This window comes from Nomascus leucogenys, chromosome 18 (assembly GCF_006542625.1).
Source record: "Nomascus leucogenys isolate Asia chromosome 18, Asia_NLE_v1, whole genome shotgun sequence".
Lineage (NCBI taxonomy): Eukaryota > Metazoa > Chordata > Mammalia > Primates > Hylobatidae > Nomascus > Nomascus leucogenys.
Window position 1 is genome coordinate 102,400,353 of NC_044398.1, and position 17,660 is coordinate 102,418,012.

General features: G+C 62.5%; 3 protein-coding genes, 1 non-coding gene and 1 pseudogene across 8 annotated transcripts; 3 read left to right on the plus strand and 2 right to left on the minus strand.

Moving 5' to 3' along the window:
• Positions 1-850, plus strand: LOC115831236. Its single transcript, XM_030798620.1, has 2 exons — positions 1-349; positions 694-850. Exons 1-2 carry the CDS (start codon positions 10-12, stop codon positions 720-722), a joined length of 369 nt encoding a protein of 122 aa, XP_030654480.1. The 5' UTR covers positions 1-9; the 3' UTR covers positions 723-850.
• Positions 835-7,812, minus strand: MCRIP2 (MAPK regulated corepressor interacting protein 2). The gene is given in 6 exon segments (XM_012497311.2): positions 835-1,156; positions 1,159-1,188; positions 1,409-1,510; positions 1,749-1,876; positions 7,366-7,495; positions 7,572-7,812. Coding segments are annotated over 6 exon segments (585 nt in total). The 5' UTR covers positions 7,624-7,812; the 3' UTR covers positions 835-1,013.
• A 1,903-nt stretch (positions 7,813-9,715) lies between these two features.
• Positions 9,716-15,062, minus strand: LOC100603553 (annotated as a pseudogene).
• Positions 15,063-15,122: 60 nt separating this feature from the next.
• Positions 15,123-15,193, plus strand: TRNAG-CCC. Its single transcript has one exon. It is a non-coding gene; the product is annotated as a tRNA-Gly (tRNA).
• A 378-nt stretch (positions 15,194-15,571) lies between these two features.
• On the plus strand, positions 15,572-17,438 carry METTL26 (methyltransferase like 26). 5 transcript variants are annotated; one of them, XM_012497304.2, is made up of 6 exons: positions 15,572-15,840; positions 16,161-16,323; positions 16,528-16,587; positions 16,805-16,978; positions 17,070-17,148; positions 17,223-17,438. In XM_012497304.2, exons 1-6 carry the CDS (start codon positions 15,644-15,646, stop codon positions 17,339-17,341), a joined length of 792 nt encoding a protein of 263 aa, XP_012352758.1. In that variant the 5' UTR covers positions 15,572-15,643; the 3' UTR covers positions 17,342-17,438. The 5 variants fall into 5 exon arrangements, with proteins under 5 accessions (XP_012352758.1, XP_003269161.1, XP_003269162.1 ...); XM_003269113.4 differs by having other exon boundaries at positions 16,911-16,978; XM_003269114.3 differs by lacking the exon at positions 16,805-16,978.
• The last annotated feature ends 222 nt before the right edge of the window (positions 17,439-17,660 follow it).

Here is a 17,660-nt window from a genome sequence, read left to right on the forward strand (position 1 = left end):
TCCGCCGTCATGGCGGCGCCCTGGCCACGTGACCTCCCCCTTAGGCGTACCCCGCTTACGTCAGCGGCCTCCAGGGTTGCTCCGGCCGCTGATCCCGCCGTCCTTTTCCCCGCGGGCCTCCCGAGGCAGCCCCGTGTTAGCCCGACCGGCTTCGAAGCCCGCGCGGGTTGCGGACCCTCCCCCGCGCCCACCTGTCAGCGCCTCGGCCGGGGCTCCCGCCGCGTGCAAGCAGCGAGGCGAGGTCGCGCTGAGGCCTGGCCATGCCACGGACAGCCGGGCCTCACCCTGCCGCTCTCTCGCCGTCCGGAGGCCCCTGGTCCACACCTCGGTACCCTGGGTCCTGACTCAGGTGGGCTGGGTCATCCCTGTCCATCGGGGAAGTTAGTGCCGACGCCCGCGGAGGGCCTGGTTCCCACGCTCGTCCTAGCAGGTCCCCCACGTACTCCTTCGCCCAGTGTCCTGCGGCCGGGCCCGGCGGATTCAGAATGGGACCTGGCGTTCTGAGACACAGCCCCAGTGCTGGTGGTGGGGGGTGGTGGTCAGGACTGCACTTCAGGGCCACTTAATGTCTTTAGGCCTTGAGTCTCGGCTCTGGTCCCAGTTAACGCCAATGGGAGAGGAAGGAGGAGCAAAGCAGGGTCCACAGACTTCCATGCAAGGGGAGCTGGCCAACGGACCTCCCACCTGTCGCAGGGCAGCTGGATGAGAAGCTAACGGCCTGAGGGGACAGCGCTACAAGGGGAGTTTGTGCTGGGCCTGGCGTCCCAGGCTGTGGACTGGAACTGGACATGAGGACCCGCCTACACCGTCCTAAGTCAAAGACACTCCAAAAAGGCAGTTTCTCGACTTTATTAGCCTGGAGCTCCTCCCCGCCAGCCCCAGGGGCGGGTCGCTGGTCCCTGGGCACAGTGAGCAGGGCTGAGGTCAGACAGGTTCAGCCCCTGGCCATGGCAGCTTGGTTGGGACAGCCGGGCCAAGGGAAAAACAGGTGCAAAAGTCCAAATGCTGGCACTTCAGGTGTGGCCGGCACCCAGCCAGGCGCAGTGGGTGGGCGGGGCGCCATGCTTCTCTCCTGGCGACAGGTTGGCCGTGTAGCAGCGCCCCCTCCCAGCAGCCACTAGGAACAGCTGGTGATTCTCGCCAGGAACTGCTGCGCCCACCACTCGTCTAGGTCAATGGGCACGAAGTCTGTGGGCAGAGAAGGCTGGGCAGTGATGCTGCCTCCCAGGCCGGCCAGCATCTCTCCCCTGGAGCTAACCACAAGCCGCTCACCCGGACTCCGAGTGCGGCAGGCGCTGGGAAGAAGGGAGTCCCCTCCCTCATCCCCGGGGGTGGGAACCTGGCAGGGTCTGGGTCAGATCAGAGGGGCTGGGGGGTCTCTCTGGGGGGCCAGGGTTGGGGGGCTCACTCTGCAGCCGGGGGTTTGGGGTCCTCTCCACGTACTGCACAGGCCTTGGCCCGCCCTCACCGGCTGGGCCACCATCCAGCTGCTGCTGCACCTGCTGCCAGGCTGTGGGAGGAGGGCAGTCGGGCTGAGCCAGGTCCCAGGCACCCCGTCGCCCACCCAGGGCCTGATGGTCACCCTGGACTCCAGCCCCACACAGGGCTGGTCACAGGACACAAGGGCAGAGTGCCGAGGAAACGCACAGCCCTGCAGCGGCTGGGGGTCAGCTTGAAGTGGGGCCATCCCGGGTCCATGTTATTGCGACCCAGCAGCCTAGGCCGCACCCTCTGGCCCCACTCGCTACCTTCGGAAACAAAGCGGACGTTCTCCTCGTGGGCCAGTGTGTAGGTCTCCTGGGTCCCCTCGAGGGATGGGGACGTGGAGGGGGCCCGCCGGCCATTCACACGATTGAACACAAGCCTTGGCCCTGGACTGCAGGAAGGGAGGAGACGGACATGGTTGGTGCCCATCCCAGGCGTGGTGCTGCCTGGCAGAACTCAGGAGCAGCCCCGGGCCAGCCCACTGTCCCCAGACCCAGCCAGCCTAGGCACTTCCTGAACCAGAGAGAGCAGCCACCCACAGCAGCCGGTGGCCCCAGCCTCTCTTGCAGGCCCCAAGCCATGGGCAGCTCAGCTCACACCTGCAGCCCTGTGCCCTGAGGGAAGTGAGTGACTGTAGGGTGGGGGCCTCAGTCTTAGTATCCCAGACCTCTGGTCGGGCCCCACTCAGTACCCCTCCGAGGGTCTTGCAGGTGCCCATGCTGCCACCTGCATCCCATCAGCAGCCTAGATTCTGACCTGAGCCACGACCCCGTCCATGACCATGTCTCTCTGCCCTAACCCCCCACTCTGGGTGTAGTTCTAGGCCACATTCTCGCCCCACAGAAGCACCTCCATCTCCACGATGTTTCCCTCCGTGGACGGATGGACCTGGATGGGAACGGGGGGCCTTTGCCCTTTCCCTGGCTGCCTCCACGTCCCATGGGATGAGGACTGGGTGCCGGGATGGGCAGTCCCTGAGTTGGGAGAGTGACTATAACCCTCGCCCACTCCCCACCGACCCGAGACAAGGGGCGATGCCAAATGAGATGGCTCCCGCAGTGCCGCACGCAATGTCTAGCGGGCCCCTGGGCCCGTCCCGGCCAGCCGGGCCCAGGGCAGGGATGGGCGGCCCCAGCTGGCCGAGCCCTGAGCACACAAAGCCCGGGACAGGGCCGTGGAGGGAATGGGGCCGCACCTACAGCCAGAGGTGGGAGCCGGGAGTCCTGGGCTGCGCCTGCTCCGCCAGGCACTCGCGGTCCCGGCCGGCCTGTTGCCTTCCTGGGCTCAGGTGCCCCCGCGCCGCTCTCGGTTCCTCCTCAGCTGAGAGGGGCACTAAAATAAAGAGGAGTGTCTTGAGGGGCGCAGGGTCCCGCCGGCCCCAGGGCTGGCAGGGTCTGGTGGCCACAGAGGATCTTAAAACGTGCAGGTGGAGACGGGACAGGGGCGGGGCACCTCCCAGGCCTGCCTGCTGCCTGAGTTTCTGCACGAACCAGAGGAAATAAAGTTTGTCCGCTTGGAAGGCTCCTTTGCCTGCAACCCACTCCCACCTTGGAAAGCCAAAAACTCCAAGCAAGCTTGGAGGTTGGATTATCAATGTCTAAGAAGAGAAGAACATTGCCAGGGGCTGTGAATCGCATGGCAGAGGTGACGGCTCTCAGGCAGAGATGGGCCCCAGGAGGCAGGCACCGCCCCAGGGGTTCTGGTTACATAAGGCCGCTGCTCTCTGGGGGAAAGGGCACCCGCCCGGCGTGCACCTGTGGATCACTGCCAACCTCTCCCACTTCCAGGGACACTGCTCCGGGCAAACTTCAGCCCAGGGAGGTGAAGGCTGTGGAGGACATCCTCTCATCTCCCCTCCACAGCCCACCCCTTTTTCAGCCCATGAAGCAGGGCTTGGGAGAGAATCCACCTGAGCATATTACATGCTGAGTGGGGACAGCACCAGGATATCAAGGCAAATCCAACAACAGAGTCCATGACCCTGAGCCAGTACAGCCCCCAAGCCAGCCCCCCAGCCTGCCCTCACTGGGCCTCAGACCCTCGGTCTCTTTTGGGCTGCCCCTTCTCGCCCTGTGCGGTTCATTCCATTGTCCCTTCCTGTTGCGGTCACCACGCCCTCCATATGCCCTGGGGTCGGGTGACCACATGGTCTCATTTCATCTTATTACTTATATTGCCTCAGTTTATCTTACTGCCTCCCCCATCCGTCTCCCACCAGGAGGAAGAACTTGTCAAAGGTGTATCTGGGCTGGGCGTGGTGGCTCATGCCTATAATCCCAGCACTTTGAGAGGCCGAGGCGGGTGGGTTGCCTGAGGTCAGGAATTCAAGACCAGCCTGGCATACGTGGTGAAACTCGTCTCTACTAAAAATACTAAAAATTAGCCGGGCATGGTGACAGGCACCTGTAATACCAGCTACTCGGGAGGCTGGGGCGGGAGACTCACTTGAACCCAGGAAGCGGAGATTGCAGTGAGCCGAGATCACGCCACTGCACTCCAGCCTGGCAACAGAGTGAGACTCCATCTCAAAAACAAACAAAGGTGTCCAGGCATGGTGGCTCACGTCTGTAATCCCAGCACTTTGGGAGGCCGAGGCGGGTGGATCACAAGGTCAGGAGATCCAGACCATCCTGGCTAACAGGGTGAAACCCCGTCTCTACTAAAAATACAAAAAAATTAGCCGGGCCGGGCGCGGTGGCTCGCGCTTGTAATCCCAGCACTCTGGGAGGCCGAGGCAGGCGGATCACGAGGTCAGGACATCCAGACCACGGTGAAACCCTGTCTCTACTAAAAATGCAAAAAAAATTAGCCGGGCGTGGTGGCGGGCGCCTGTAGTCCCAGCTACTCGGAGAGGCTGAGGCAGGAGAAAGGCGTGAACCCGGGAGGCGGAGCTTGCAGTGAGCCGAGATTGCGCCACTGCACTCCAGCCTGGGCGACAGAGCGAGACTCCGTCTCAAAAAAAAAAAAAAAAAAAAAAAAAAAAAAAAAAAAAAAAATTAGTCGGGCGTGGTGGAGGGCGCCTGTGGTCCCAGCTACTCGGGAGGCTGAGGCAGGAGAATGGCCTGAACCCGGAAGGTTGAGCTTGTAGTGAGCCGAGATCATACCACTGCACTCCAGCCTGGGCTACAGAGCAAGACTCCGTCTCAGGAAAAAAAAAAAAAAAAAAAAACCAAGGTGTCTCTGGTCTGTCACCGTCGTGGGCAGTGCCCAGACCTGTGCCTGGCAGGAACCAGAGACAGCACACATCATGGGTGACAAGCCTTGACCCTCCGGGTGCACCAGGAGATGCACAGGGACCCTGATACCCCCCTCCCGCACCCAGTCAGTGAGAGATGAGGAGCAGCGAAAAGCACCAAGGAGAAGAAAAGGCAGGGCAGGGCCAGGCGCAGTGGGCCACGCCTATAATCCCAACGCTTCCACAGGCCAAGGCGGGAGGATTGCTCGAACCCAGGAATTTAATACTAGCCTGGGCCACATAGTGAGACCCATCTACATAAAATTTAAAAATGAGCCAGGTGTGGTGCTCGCCTGTTGTCCCACCTACTCAGGAAGTTGAGAGGTGGGAGGATCGCTTGAACTGGGGAGGTTGAGGCTGCAGTGAGCCATGATTGCACCACTGCACCCCGGCCTGGGTGACAGAGCAGGACCTTGTCTCAAAAAGAAAAAAATTAAATGAAGTAAAAGAAAGGGAGGTGGGTGGCAGCGTGGCGTGGGGTGGTTCAGAGGGAAGGTGGTTGGCCAAGCGTGGTGACTCACGCCTGTAACCCCAGCACTTTGGGAGGCCGAGGTGGGCGCATCACCGGAGGTAGGAAGTTCGAGACCAGCCTGACCAACATGGAGAAACCCTGACTCTACTAAAAATACAAGATTAGCCGGGCGTGGTGGCACATGCCTGTAATCCCAGCTACTTGGGAGGCTGAGGCAGGAGAATCGCTTGAACCCAGGAGGCGGAGGTTGCAGTGCACGGAGATCCTGCCATCGCACTCCAGCCTGGGCAACAGAGCAAAACTCCATTTCAAAAAAAAAAGAAACAGAGAGAAGGTGGTTGCCCCAAGAAGGTGCAGGAGCAGGATGGGGGCTTCATGCAGAGATTCCACTGCTGCCAGAAGCTCCCAGCACTGGGGCCTGGGGGTGGGAACGTGGGTGACCCCAGGGAGGAGAGGGCAGCACACATCCTGCCCTGCCCAGGGCTCCTCCAGCCCCGCTGCACATGGGGTGAAGCCCACTCAACTGCCACAGGTCCCACTGGCTGACAGAGGACCTCACATGAGGACTTTAAGAGAACAGGCCGGGCGCGGTGGCTCACACCTGTAATCCCAGCACTTTGGGGGGCTGAGGCGGGCGGATCATGAGGTCAGGGGATCGAGACCATCCTGGCCAACATGGTGAAATACAAAAATACAAAATTAGACAGGCATGGTGGCACGCACCTGTAGTCCCAGCTACTGAGGAGGTTGAGGCAGGAGAATCGCTTGAACCCGGGAGGCAGAGGTTGCAGTGAGCTGATATTGCGCCACTGCACTCCAGCCTGGGCGACAGAGTGAGACTCCGTCTCCAAAAAAAAAAAAGAGACAACAGCCAGTGGGCCTGGTGTTGCCCACTGGGACCCTTGGGGTCCCATGGGGAACTCTGGGAAGCATTTCCGTCTTCTTCCCTAACTCCCCTGAACTGTGCCACAGCCTTGCCCCTGCCCTCCCTAGCAGTGGGGTCTTGGAAAGAGAAGTTAGGTGGTTTCCCCAGGTTAAGAGAGACAGCATCACCCTGGGCCACTCCAGCCTCATGCTCCCTGCCTGGGGACCAGGTGGTGGCTACAGGGGTGCCTCAGTTTCCTCCCTTGGGAGGTGGAGCAGCCACGAGGACCAGGGGTGATGTCCGCGGAGCGTCCCAGCAGAGCTGGGATGCTGGAAGCACCTCGGGGCCCACTCACCTCCCGCCAGAAGGCGCCTCTGGTCGAGGGCACTTACCTCACTAGGATGGAGCCCCAGAGAGCCCCCGCCCCGCTGGAGCCTCAAACACGTGTCCCCACAGGCCTCCACACGTGTCTGAGAGGTAGGCAGGGGGCAGGCTGAGGGTGGCTCGGCACCCCCCCACCTGTAGCTGCCCTGAACTCCTGGCCCGAGCTCTCCTCCCCAGCACCGCCTCAGGCCATGACCCTACCACCTCCAGGAGCCTTCGGGCCGGCTTGGGGACACAGCAAAATCCACAGGCCTGGGAGATGCACAGGATAAATGAAGGGAACGGTGGAGGAAATGAGCCAAAGTCAAACGTCCAGCCCTGCAGGGCTGTCCAACCTCTGGGTCATCGTCACGGGGAGGCCACAGTGGCCGGACTGAGGCTCCTGTGGTCTCGGGAGGGCACTGGGTTAAGAAAAGCAGAAGCAACCGGAGAGGAGAAGGCCCCACTGCCCCCAGGGTGTCTGGGGTGAAGACCGGAGGAGGGCAGCGACCCTGCCGCAAGGAAACGCACGCACGTCTCCCCCACTGAGCTCTGCAAGGGCAGAGCCGGGAGACCTTGAGGACCAGCGCCCGACGCTCTCCGCGAACCCTGGCCTGGGCCTACTGCACGTCAGGGTTCCACCAGCAGCCCAAGGTCGCCCGAAGCGCCGACCTCGGCCGCTGGAGGCCCCTGCGACCCAGGAACTGGCCGGCTTTCTCCCCGCTGGGGGCCCGGGCCCGGCCAGGTGAGGCGGAAGTGCGAGGCGCAGGCCCGCGGGCGCGTAGTGGGCAGGACGCGCGCACCCCCAGTGCCCGGAGCGCCCGCCCCGCCTGCAGCACGTGGCCGGACCTCACTAACATCTCCCCAAGGTCACCCTCCGCTCCAGGGCGGCCGGCGGGGGAGGGGAAGCCGGGCCGGGCTGGGCCGGGGCCGCGCGCGTCTCACCTCGACAAGGGCCAGGGTCCCGGCGGCTGCGCGAAGGGCTGCGCCCGCGGGGGCTGCGAGGTCGGCGGCGCGGGCTGCCGGCATTTCAGGAGCTCGCCGAGCCGGCCCTCCACCTGCTGCTGCGTGGGACCTGCGGGTACCGGAGGGCGGTCAGCCGCCGCCGCGCCCCGCCCCGTCCCCGTTCCCGTTCCCCGGCCCGTGCGCACCTGTGCGGCGCTGCGCGACCAGCTTGCTGGGCCCCTTGGTGATGGTGTACATGACGCGCCGCTCCCACACCGCCGCCGGCCCCCGGCCAGATCCGGCCCCTGCGCCGGGGCTCGCACTTAACGGACGGCGGGCGCTGCGGGAGGGGCGGGCCCGCTACACGCCCCCGGCCCTTAAAGGGCCCGCAGGGCTCGGGCTAACCCCCGGACACGCGGCGGAGGCGGTGCTTGGGCCCTTTGGGAAACTGGCAGGCGGGGGCGGAGCCGGCAGCAACCCCGCCCCCGCCCCCGGCGGCCCGAGGCCAAGGCGGACGAGGCGCCCTGCTGCCCGGGAAGGCAGTTGCTGCCCGGAGGCTAGGCGAGTCCCGGGGTACCGGACTCAGACTGCTGGCGGCGAGGACTCAAGGGCCCTGAGGGGTCAGCGGCGATGTGCGAGCAGGGTCCTCGGAGCCCCGGGGCCCACCTTTGACAGGCGCTGGAGGAGAACCTGTGCTGCAGGCCCTGTGCTGTGGGACTTGTGCTGGAGGATCCCTGTGCTGGGGGGGCTCTGTGCTGGGGGGCCCTGTGCTGGGGGGCCCTGTGCTGGGGGCATGTGCTGGGGGTCTGCGCTGGGGGCCCTGTACTGGGGGCTCTGTGCTGGGGGTGTCTGTGCAGGAGGGCTTTGCTGGGGGCTTCTATACTGGGGGACTGTGTGGGGGTCTCTGCTGGGGAGCTCTGTGTTGGGGGCTCTGTGCTGGGGGCTTGCTGGGGGCGTCTGTGCTTAGGGGCGTCTGTGCTGGGGAGTCTGTGCTGGGGGCTCTGTGCTGGGAGCGCCTGTGCTGGGGGCTGTGTGCGGGCTCTGTGCAGAGGCTGGAGGCAAGGGTTTACCACTCATACTTGGGGAGCCTCAGCCAAGGTGCCTGCAGAGGCCTGGGCCAGTGTGAAGGGTCACCCTTGGCTTGGGTCTTGGGACTGGGTCTAAGAAGAGAAAAAGGGGCTCATCCCCCTGGACTTGGGTAGAGACAGGATGCCCTGGGGGTCTCCCTTCCACCCCAGGAGTCAGAACCCTGGCTGCACTCTGCCCCACGTCCTGGCCCCCAGGCCGAGGTGCACCCAGAGGCCCGCCGTGTGCCTCTTCGGCCCTTGGGGCTCCTGTACCCGCCCCACAGATGTGAGAGTGTGGCAGGCCAGGTCTCACTAACGCAGGCCTCCATAACAATTATTTCAGTGCGGAGTGGCTAGTTAAATATTAAAAGCTTAAAAAACTGTCCAGGAGCAGTGGCTCACACCTGTAATCCCAGCACTTTGGGAGGCCCAGGCAGGTGGATCACCTAAGGTCAGGAGTTCGAGACCAGCCTGGCCAATTTAGTGAAACCCCATCTCTACTAAAAATACCAAAAAAAAAAAAAAAAATTAGCTGGGCGTGGTATTGAGCGCCTATAATCCCAGCTACTCCGGAGGCTGAGGCAGGAGAATCACTTGAACCTGGGAGACAGAGGTTGCAGTGAGCCGAGATCGTGCCACTGCACTCCAGCCTGGGCAAAAGAGTGAGACTGTCTCAAAAAAAAAAAAAAAAATTGCCGGGTGTGGTGGCGCACACCTGTAGTCCCAGCTACTCGGGAGACTGAGACAGGACAATCATCACTTGAACCCAGGAGGTGGAGGTTGCAGTGAGCCAAGATCACATCACTGCACTCCAGCCTGGGGGACAGAGGAAGACTCTAAAGAAGAAAAGCCAGTGCCCTTCTTCAAAGGCTGGAATGTAACAAGCCCACCAAGAGTCGTGCCCAGGCCTCTCCTGGGCCTTGAAGCACAACAAGATAATGAAGGAATTCTTAATAGGACCCGTTTAGGATTCAACAAGTTTATTGGGGGTCTGAAGAAACTCTCCAGGCCTCCACAGACAAGTTTATTGGGAGCCCGAAGGAACTCCCCAAACCTTCATGCTTTAGCGGGAAACAAGATTAAGTCAGTTTACTGAGGTTCCAGAGGAAGGTCTTCAGGACTCAGACCTTAATTATAGATTAAAAGAAGTTAATCACTTGGCCGGGCGCAGTGGCTCACGCCTGTAATCCCAGCACTTTGGGAGGCCGAGGCGGGCGGATCACGAGGTCAGATTGAGACCATCCTGGCTAACACGAGGAAACTCCGTCTCTACTAAAAATAGTGAGCCGAGATTGCGACACTGCACTCCAGCCTGGGCGACAGAGCAAGACTCCGTCTCAAAAAAAAATCACTTATGTCTTTAGATGAATGCACACTTACACATAGACATACAGGTTGGAAGGTACACAACCTCTGGAAAACTTTGTAATTTGACTTGGTCTGGTGATAATTTCCAGGCCTTCTCCCTGTAACCGGTTGCAGAAATAAAAACCCTCTTCCCCCCGCCAGTTCATCTGCATCCTGTTACTGGGCCACGACAAATAGCAGCCTGACTCTCAGTTTGGTCCAGGAACAAGAGGAGACTGCCTGTACCAGCATCAGGGCCTGGGGTGTCCAGTGGCCCCCACATTCTCCGAGGAGAGTTCAGGGATGCTGTGGCTGACAATGGAGCTGTGGCAGGCGGGCGGCAGGGCCCAGAGTCTTCCTGTCTAAATCTCCAGGCAAGCAACATGCACCACGTGGAGGGGTGAGGGGAGGCTCTTGTTGGGGGGACGCAGCCCGAGGAGCCCCCACCCCATGCACTGGCCCTGCTTCTCCTCCCTTCTGGGAGCTTCAGGCTTACTGGGAGGCCCTCAGGGAAGCTTCTGACCCAGGTGGCCCTTGGCCCTGCACCCATCCTCAGCACGACTGAAGAGCTGAAGGAAAGAGGTTTCCATCCCCAGCTGCCTTCTCTGCAGGGCTGGGCCAAGCCTGTGGCCCTCAGAGGGCAGAGGAGCTGGCAAGCCACATCCAGGGAGGCCAAGCCTGAGATGTCCCCTAGGAAGGACTCCTCACGGACTCTTTTCTGCCTCCCACCCCCATCCCTGCCCCCGCCTTCCCCACTCCCCCACTTCCCCTCCCCCCACCTGGCTCTGCCCTCCCCCCACCAGCATCAGGCATCATGTCTTTCAAGGAAGGCCAGTGTGATCCCCGTCATCTGTGCAGCCTGCGTCCTGTCCTGGCTTCTCCCAGTGACCTTCAACGCAATCACTCACACAGGCCAGGGAGGCAGGACGGTGCTGGGGGGCCTGTGGCCTGAGGGCATATGCTCCTGCGGAGGACCTGGCAGCGAGGACCTGGCAGCAAGGACCAGCTGAGTTAGAGTGAGGGCGGTGCTGGGGAGGGAAGCCCCATGTGGGGAAGGGCATAATCCGAGCTCACACAGGCTCCCGAAGGTGGCCCCCCACCCTTGGGGCCCACTGCAGGCGGCAAGGACAAGCTGGACTGGCCCAGAGCCCAGCAGCTCTAGCGTTTGCTTCAGCCACTGGTGGTCAAGCCACGAGGCCCAAACATCCAGCCCCAACAATAGGCCACATCTGAGGTCAAAGCTTGGGTCCAGCAGCCCTCATAAGGGCTCCCTGGGAAGAGCAGTGGGCAAAAAGGGACGGGGGGCAGGGGGAGAGCCCAGGGGTCCTCAGGGCAGCAGGGAGCCGGGGGAGCTGAGGAAGGCGGAAGGCCAGATTGTGAGGGCCGGCAGCTGAAGTCCCTGGCACCCACCAGGGCTGGGCTGGTCTGCCCCAGAGGGGCCCTCCCGGCCCCACTTGGGCTGAGGACAGCTGGCAGGGCTCCCATGCTTAGAGTGGCATCCATGGGGCCTGGGCAGGGACCCGAGAGGTCAGGTCTGGACGTGCCCCCAGCTCTGCTGCAGGGGCCTGGGGCCAGTTCGATTTGGGCAGGAACCCTCGGCGGCCCAGCACAGGCTGTGGCTCCTGGTGAGGTCAGCTTCTCCTGCCTGCCTTCCCCTGGACAGACACTGTCTTCGCTTGTGAAGCCCCCACAGAGGCCACATTTTCGGTGGCAGGGGAGGGGCACAGGGCCTGGAGCAGGACAGCTGGATGGAAGGGGCCTCCCCCAGCATGCAGGGTCCTCACAGACCCCAATCATCCTAATAAAAAAGTACTTTTTTTCCTCTTGAAAAAGGCTCTAGTTATGATACTAAGATTTTATGTAAAAAGTGAACAAAGCTCAGGTTTTCAGTCATCCTGTCGGTTTTCCAGCTCTCAAACCCATGTCCTGACCCACCCAGTCTTGAAGACAGGTTCCTTCAAGGCTCTGGCTCAGGTTCTGCCGATGGAGGAGGCAACCACTGGCCCCCCTAGAAAGGGCTCTGGCTGGAGTCTGCCACTCAGTTTCTTCGGGACTGTTCGGCCTGTCCCCAGATCCAGTGGTGGCCCCCCAAAAATACATCCACCTGGAACTTCAGAATGCAACCTTATTTGGAATAAACTTTTGCAAATATAATCAAGGCAAGGATTTTGAGATCGAATCATCTGGGGTCAGGCATTGTGGCTCACGCCTGTCATCCTAGCACTTTGGGAGGCTGAGGTGGGCGGATCACCTGAGGTCAGGAGTTCGAGACCAGCCTGGCCAACACGGCGAAACCCGGTCTCTACTAAAAATACAAAAATTAACCGGGCATGGTGGTGGGCACCTGTAATCTCAGCTACTCGGGAGGCTGCGGCAGGAGAATTGCTTGAACCCGGGAGGCAGAGGTTGCCGTGAGCCGAGATCGTGCCGCTGCTCTCCAGCTTGGGCAACAGAGCGAGACTCCGTCTAAAAAAAAAAAAAAAAGGCCGGGCGCAGTGGCTCACGCCTGTAATCCCAGAACTTTGGGAGGCTGAGGCGGGCGGATTGCGAGGTCAGGAGATCGAGACCATCCTGGCTAACAGGGTGAAACCCTGTCTTTACTAAAAATACAAAAAAATTAGCTGGGCGTAGTGGCGGGCGCCTGTAGTCCCAGCTACTCGGGAGGCTGAGGCAGGAGAATGGCGTGACCCCGGGAGGCGGAGCTTGCAGTGAGCCGAGATCGCACCACTGCACTCCAGCCTGGGCGACAGAGCAAGACTCCGTCTCCAAAAAAAAAAAAAAAAAAAAAAATCATCTGGGATGAGGGTGGGCCCTAAATCCAATCACAGGTGCCCTTGCAAGACAAAGGAGAGGGAGATTTGGGCACAGACACAAAGAGGAGAAGGCTGCGTGAGGACTGGAAGATTGGACTGACATGGTCACGAGCCCAGGATCACCTGGGGCCACCAGATGCTGGAAGAGGCAGGAAGGACTTTCCTGCAGGGCCTTTGGAGGGAGTTGACACCTGTGTCTTGCCCTTCTTGTCTCCCGACTGTGAGAAAACACATTTGTTTTCAGCCACCAAGCTCTGGGGTAATTCCCTACAGCAACCACCGAAACTCAGACACCAAGGAAAGTAGTGGTGGGTGTGGGGATAGAAGGGGACTGCAGAGGGCTTAGGAAGGACGCTCAGGACCCCAGGGTGGGGTCCAGAGAATGGAGCACGTGGCACTGGACCCCAGGAGAGGAGCTGGACCCTGCTGCTGGACCTGAATGCCGTGTGAGGATGGGTGCGCGTGGGGCTGAGCCCTCCAGGCCCTCTGTGGCGGAGGAGGCTGAGGAGCTAAGGCTCAAGAGGAATTGCCCCTCCTTAGGCATCCCTGAGTACCTCCTGTAAGCCAGACCCTAAGACGGATGGGGCAGGCAGGCTCCTGGAAGGGGAGGCGCAGCGAGGGGGTCCCGTCCCTCCCAGGGGGATGTGTCCAGGGACTGGGCGTGAGCGTCAAGGCCAAGGCCAGCAGGCGCTGCTGTATGGGCAGGACTGGGACTCCGTGTCCCTCCCAGCATGGAATCCAGGACGCGGGGCACTTGGGGCACTGGTATTTTATCATGTAGATAAACACGCACTGGGAAGGGTGGCCTGTGTCACAGTCCCTTCCACCCGGTGAAAGGTCGGTTCTTCAAGAGGGGCTTTGGGGAGCCAAATTCAGTCTCAGGAGAGGCTGAGCTTCTACCGCTTTGACCCTGGCTACCCAACGGGGACACCACCAGGAGGGCAGGGGCTGGGGGACCCTTCCAGGGATCTATGTTTGGCATCCTGTGGGGGTCCCAGACCCCTGCCAGCCGCTGACATGCATCCACAACTTCCCAGAGACTGTGTGCTCACATGTGGCCATTGCAGCAAACGCCTCTGCTCAGACACATCCAGTCCGGCTGTTGCCCTCCCAGGCTCTGAGCTCGGGGGGTGCTGAGAACAGGCGGGGCCTACCCAGCATGCATCCCCAAGTCATGAGCGTGCAGGTGAGCACCAGCCTGAGGCCAGGCAACACTAAACCTGCCAGGCGCTGAGCACTGTGGGCAGCTCCCGAATGCAGCTTCCTTCAAGGGGGGAAGCAGGAAGGCCCAGAGAGATTGATCTCGGGCTCCTCTTTCCTGTGCCTAGGGAAGCCCAGGTGAAATCTGGGTGAGGAGAGGTGCCTGGGCCCCAGGAGAACCCCTGGTCATCATAGATCCCTCCTCCTGGAGCTCTCCTCGAGGTGGGGGTTGGGGGCAGGGTGCGCGTTGAAGGAGGCACAGGGAAAGTGCTCAGCCCACAGAAGGAGAGATGGAGGTGGCCAGTCAGGCGAGGAAAGCCGGGGCTTGGGCCGGAGAGCCTGCTGCAGGGTCTGGCCAGTCACCACCACGGCGGACACCAACATCTCCTGGCAGGGCTGTCCCTGACCCCTGACTCCCTGAGCCCCCCATGGCCCGCGTTCCCAGTCCCAGACTGGCAGACTGTAAGCCACTCTCCTGCCCTGAGCCACGTGACTGGCCCTCCCTGGTTTATCCCTTCCAACCTCCTCGCCCTAGCCAGAGCGATATGGGGTTCCCATTGGTGAAAAACGGCCCAGCAAAGGCGCTAAGCCAGTCCTGACTGCAGAGCCAGGCGCTCGGCACTTTCTGGAGCAGAGCCCGGCTCTGAGGCTGGGACCCCAACCCTCGGGCGCACACAAATCGCGGCCTGTGACTTGATTTCGGGGGTCTTTGGGGGTCACCGACCGACCCCTCACACTATCCGTGGGCCCCGAGCTGGTGCTGTTACCCTAATGTCACAGAGAGACCCTGGGGTATTATTCGTACCCCTCCCGCAGACCGCCCAGTTCCCGCAGGCTGGGACCGCCCGCCCCGCCCTCTGCCGCCCCTGCCGCCCCTGCCGCAGCCCCGCCCCAACCCTCCCGTCCACACTCATGTCCCGCCGCTCCCCTAGCCCCGCCTCCTATATCGGACCCGCCCCGATGTGCCCCCGCCCCTCCGGCAACCCCGCCCTAAATTCGTCCCAACAGGGGGCCCCAGCCCAGCCCCGCCCTCTCCCCAGCCCCGCCCCGACAGGGCCCCGTCCCCAACGGCTCACGAAGGCCAACGGCTTCCACCGCTCAGGCCCGAATCGAGACTGTCCTCCCTCCAGCCTGTGTCCTTCACGCCCGCTCCTTCCCCTCCGGCACTGGGGGGCACCGCGAGACTCTTACCGTCGCGGCCCCGCCAGCTGGGTCCTCCTATGCAGTCGCCAGCTCCCTTGAGCTGAGCCCGGCGCCAGCGGCGGCGCATGCGCAGAACACTTTCCGTGTCACAGTCTCTTGGCTCCGCGGGCAACGCCCGGTTTCAACGGCGCCGCTGGTGTAGTGGTATCATGCAAGATTCCCATTCTTGCGACCCGGGTTCGATTCCCGGGCGGCGCAGTAACATTTTTTTCCCATTTGAACAACGAACTCCCGCTAACGCCGGAAATTTATAAAGGAGAGAAAACCCGAAACCAAGGGAAGGTGCCCAGTCGGGCGCAGCGCTGACACACATTTCGGAGAGTGACACAGGTGCCCTGAAAACCCTGGACGGCCATGGGCAGCAGGGTGCCTGAGCTGAGGCGCCTAGTAAACCAGCAAGCCAAGCTCGCCGTTCAGTCCCCTGCCCGGGGCCACCACCCACTGCTGAGCCTCTCCCCACCGTGCCTCTGGCGGCTGCGGGTCCTTTAACGGGAGGCGCGCGTGCTCCTGGGAGTTGTAGTTTATTAGCTCCCGACGCGCCCCCGCGGCATCTGGACTACAGCTCCCGACGTGCCCCGCGGGAGCCCGGGCACCGCCCCCGACGGGACCCGCGCGCCGAGTCCGCGGCAGGGAGTTGTTGCGGCCGCGATGCTGGTGGCGGCGGCCGCGGAGCGGAATAAGGATCCCATCCTGCACGTGCTGCGGCAGTACCTGGACCCGGCCCAGCGCGGCGTCCGCGTACTCGAGGTGGCCTCGGGCTCCGGCCAGCACGCGGCGCACTTCGCGCGGGCCTTCCCCCTGGCCGAGTGGCAGCCGTCGGACGTGGACCAGCGCTGCCTGGACAGGTGCGGCCCCCCGGGGCGGCCACTCCGATCGGTGCGGCGGTCCGGGGCCTCAAGAGCCCACGCCCCGCAGCCCCGGAGAAAAATGATGCGGCTCGGGCTCTGAGGGTGCGGGGTGGGAGCCTGGGGGTGCCCCCGGGGCAGGCCCTAGCTGTGTGGCCCCCGCAGCTGCGGAAGTGGGTGGTCGTCGGGGTTTCCCTTCCCAGCCGCTTTGGCCTCCGCTCCTCAACGTGCCCCCCAGCCGCCCCTAAGAAAGTCCGTGGGGGCGTCGGAAAGGCGGGTGCGCAGAACTTGGCCCCCACCTAAGCGTTCCCCTCCTGCAGCATCGCGGCCACCACGCAAGCCCAGGGGCTGACCAACGTGAAGGCCCCGCTGCACCTGGACGTGACGTGGGGCTGGGAGCACTGGGGCGGGATCCTGCCACAGTCGCTGGACCTGTTGCTCTGCATCAACATGGCCCATGTCAGCCCCCTGCGCTGCACGGAGGTCTGTGGGGAGCCCAGCAAGGGCGTCTGCCCTGGTGCCCCTCGCCCTGCATGGGGGCAGCCGGGATACCAGATTTGCCCCCATCACAGTCGGGGTGAGGGTCTCCAGCCTCCCCCATCACAGTCAGGGTGAGGCTCTCCAGCCTCAGAGCTTGGCTTCTGTTGGGGGCAGCACCTCACTGCCGTCCTGTTCCCTACTCCCCAGGGGCTCTTCAGAGCAGCAGGACACCTGCTCAAACCCAGGGCCCTGCTCATCACCTATGGGGTGAGTGGGCCTGTCCATGGCCGGCCTCCCGCTCCCAGTCCTAGCTGCTCTCTCCTGCCCTGCTGAGAGTCCTCCTTCCTGGGTTCCCTGCTCCCCACCCAGCCATCAGCACGGCCTCCCCTCCACTTCCACTCTGCACCCCTCCCTGGGTCACCTGCCAGCCTCCCTACCCCCTTGCCCACCAGCCTGGCCTTGGCTGACTCCCTCTTGGGGACAGGGAGGGGGTGCCCTTTCATTCTCCGAACCCCAGCCTGCGAGTCTGTCCCAGACTCTCTGGGAAATACCCGACCTTGGTCCAGTGGGCTGTGTCCCCATGCCCGCAGCCCTATGCCATCAATGGGAAGATCTCCCCCCAGAGCAACGTGGACTTCGACCTGATGCTCAGATGCAGGTCAGAGCTAGTGGTGGGGGGTCTGGCTCAGGTGGCAGGTGGCTTGGGTGGCACCCCCCAGGCCACGACTCCATCTCCCCACCCTCTGCAGGAACCCGGAATGGGGGCTTCGGGACACAGCCCTCCTGGAGGACCTGGGACAGGCCAGTGGCCTGCTCCTGGAGAGGATGGTAGGTGGGGGAGCGGGGGCCCAGGCAACCTATCTAGGGGTTGAGGGCCGTCCTCCAGCAAAGCGTTTCTCCAGGTGGACATGCCAGCCAACAACAAATGCCTGATCTTCCGGAAAAACTAAGCCCCTCCTTCACCCCAGCACATGTGCATCCCTGCCGGAGGCTCTGTGAGGCACGAACCCTGCCTCCCTAGGCCCGACCTTGTGGACGACAGCCCCACCCAGTCTGTGCTCTCAGCCGGTGGCCGAAGGGCCCAGCCTGCTCAGAATAAAGCATGTCCTGCTGCCGGCTTGCTGGTGTCCACCCCGCCTCCTCCTAGGAGCACCTTGTGAGGGTGGGTGGGAGACGGGGTCTCCTGTGCGGTCAAGGGCTTGGGACGTCCTGATCCTTGCTGCTGGAGCTCAGGCAGTGGGATTGGGGCTGAGACAGCTGCTGAGGCAGGATGGAGCTGGTTGGGGATGCAGGGGAAGACAGGCACTCCCTGGTGACCTTGTACCAAAGCCCAAGCCCCA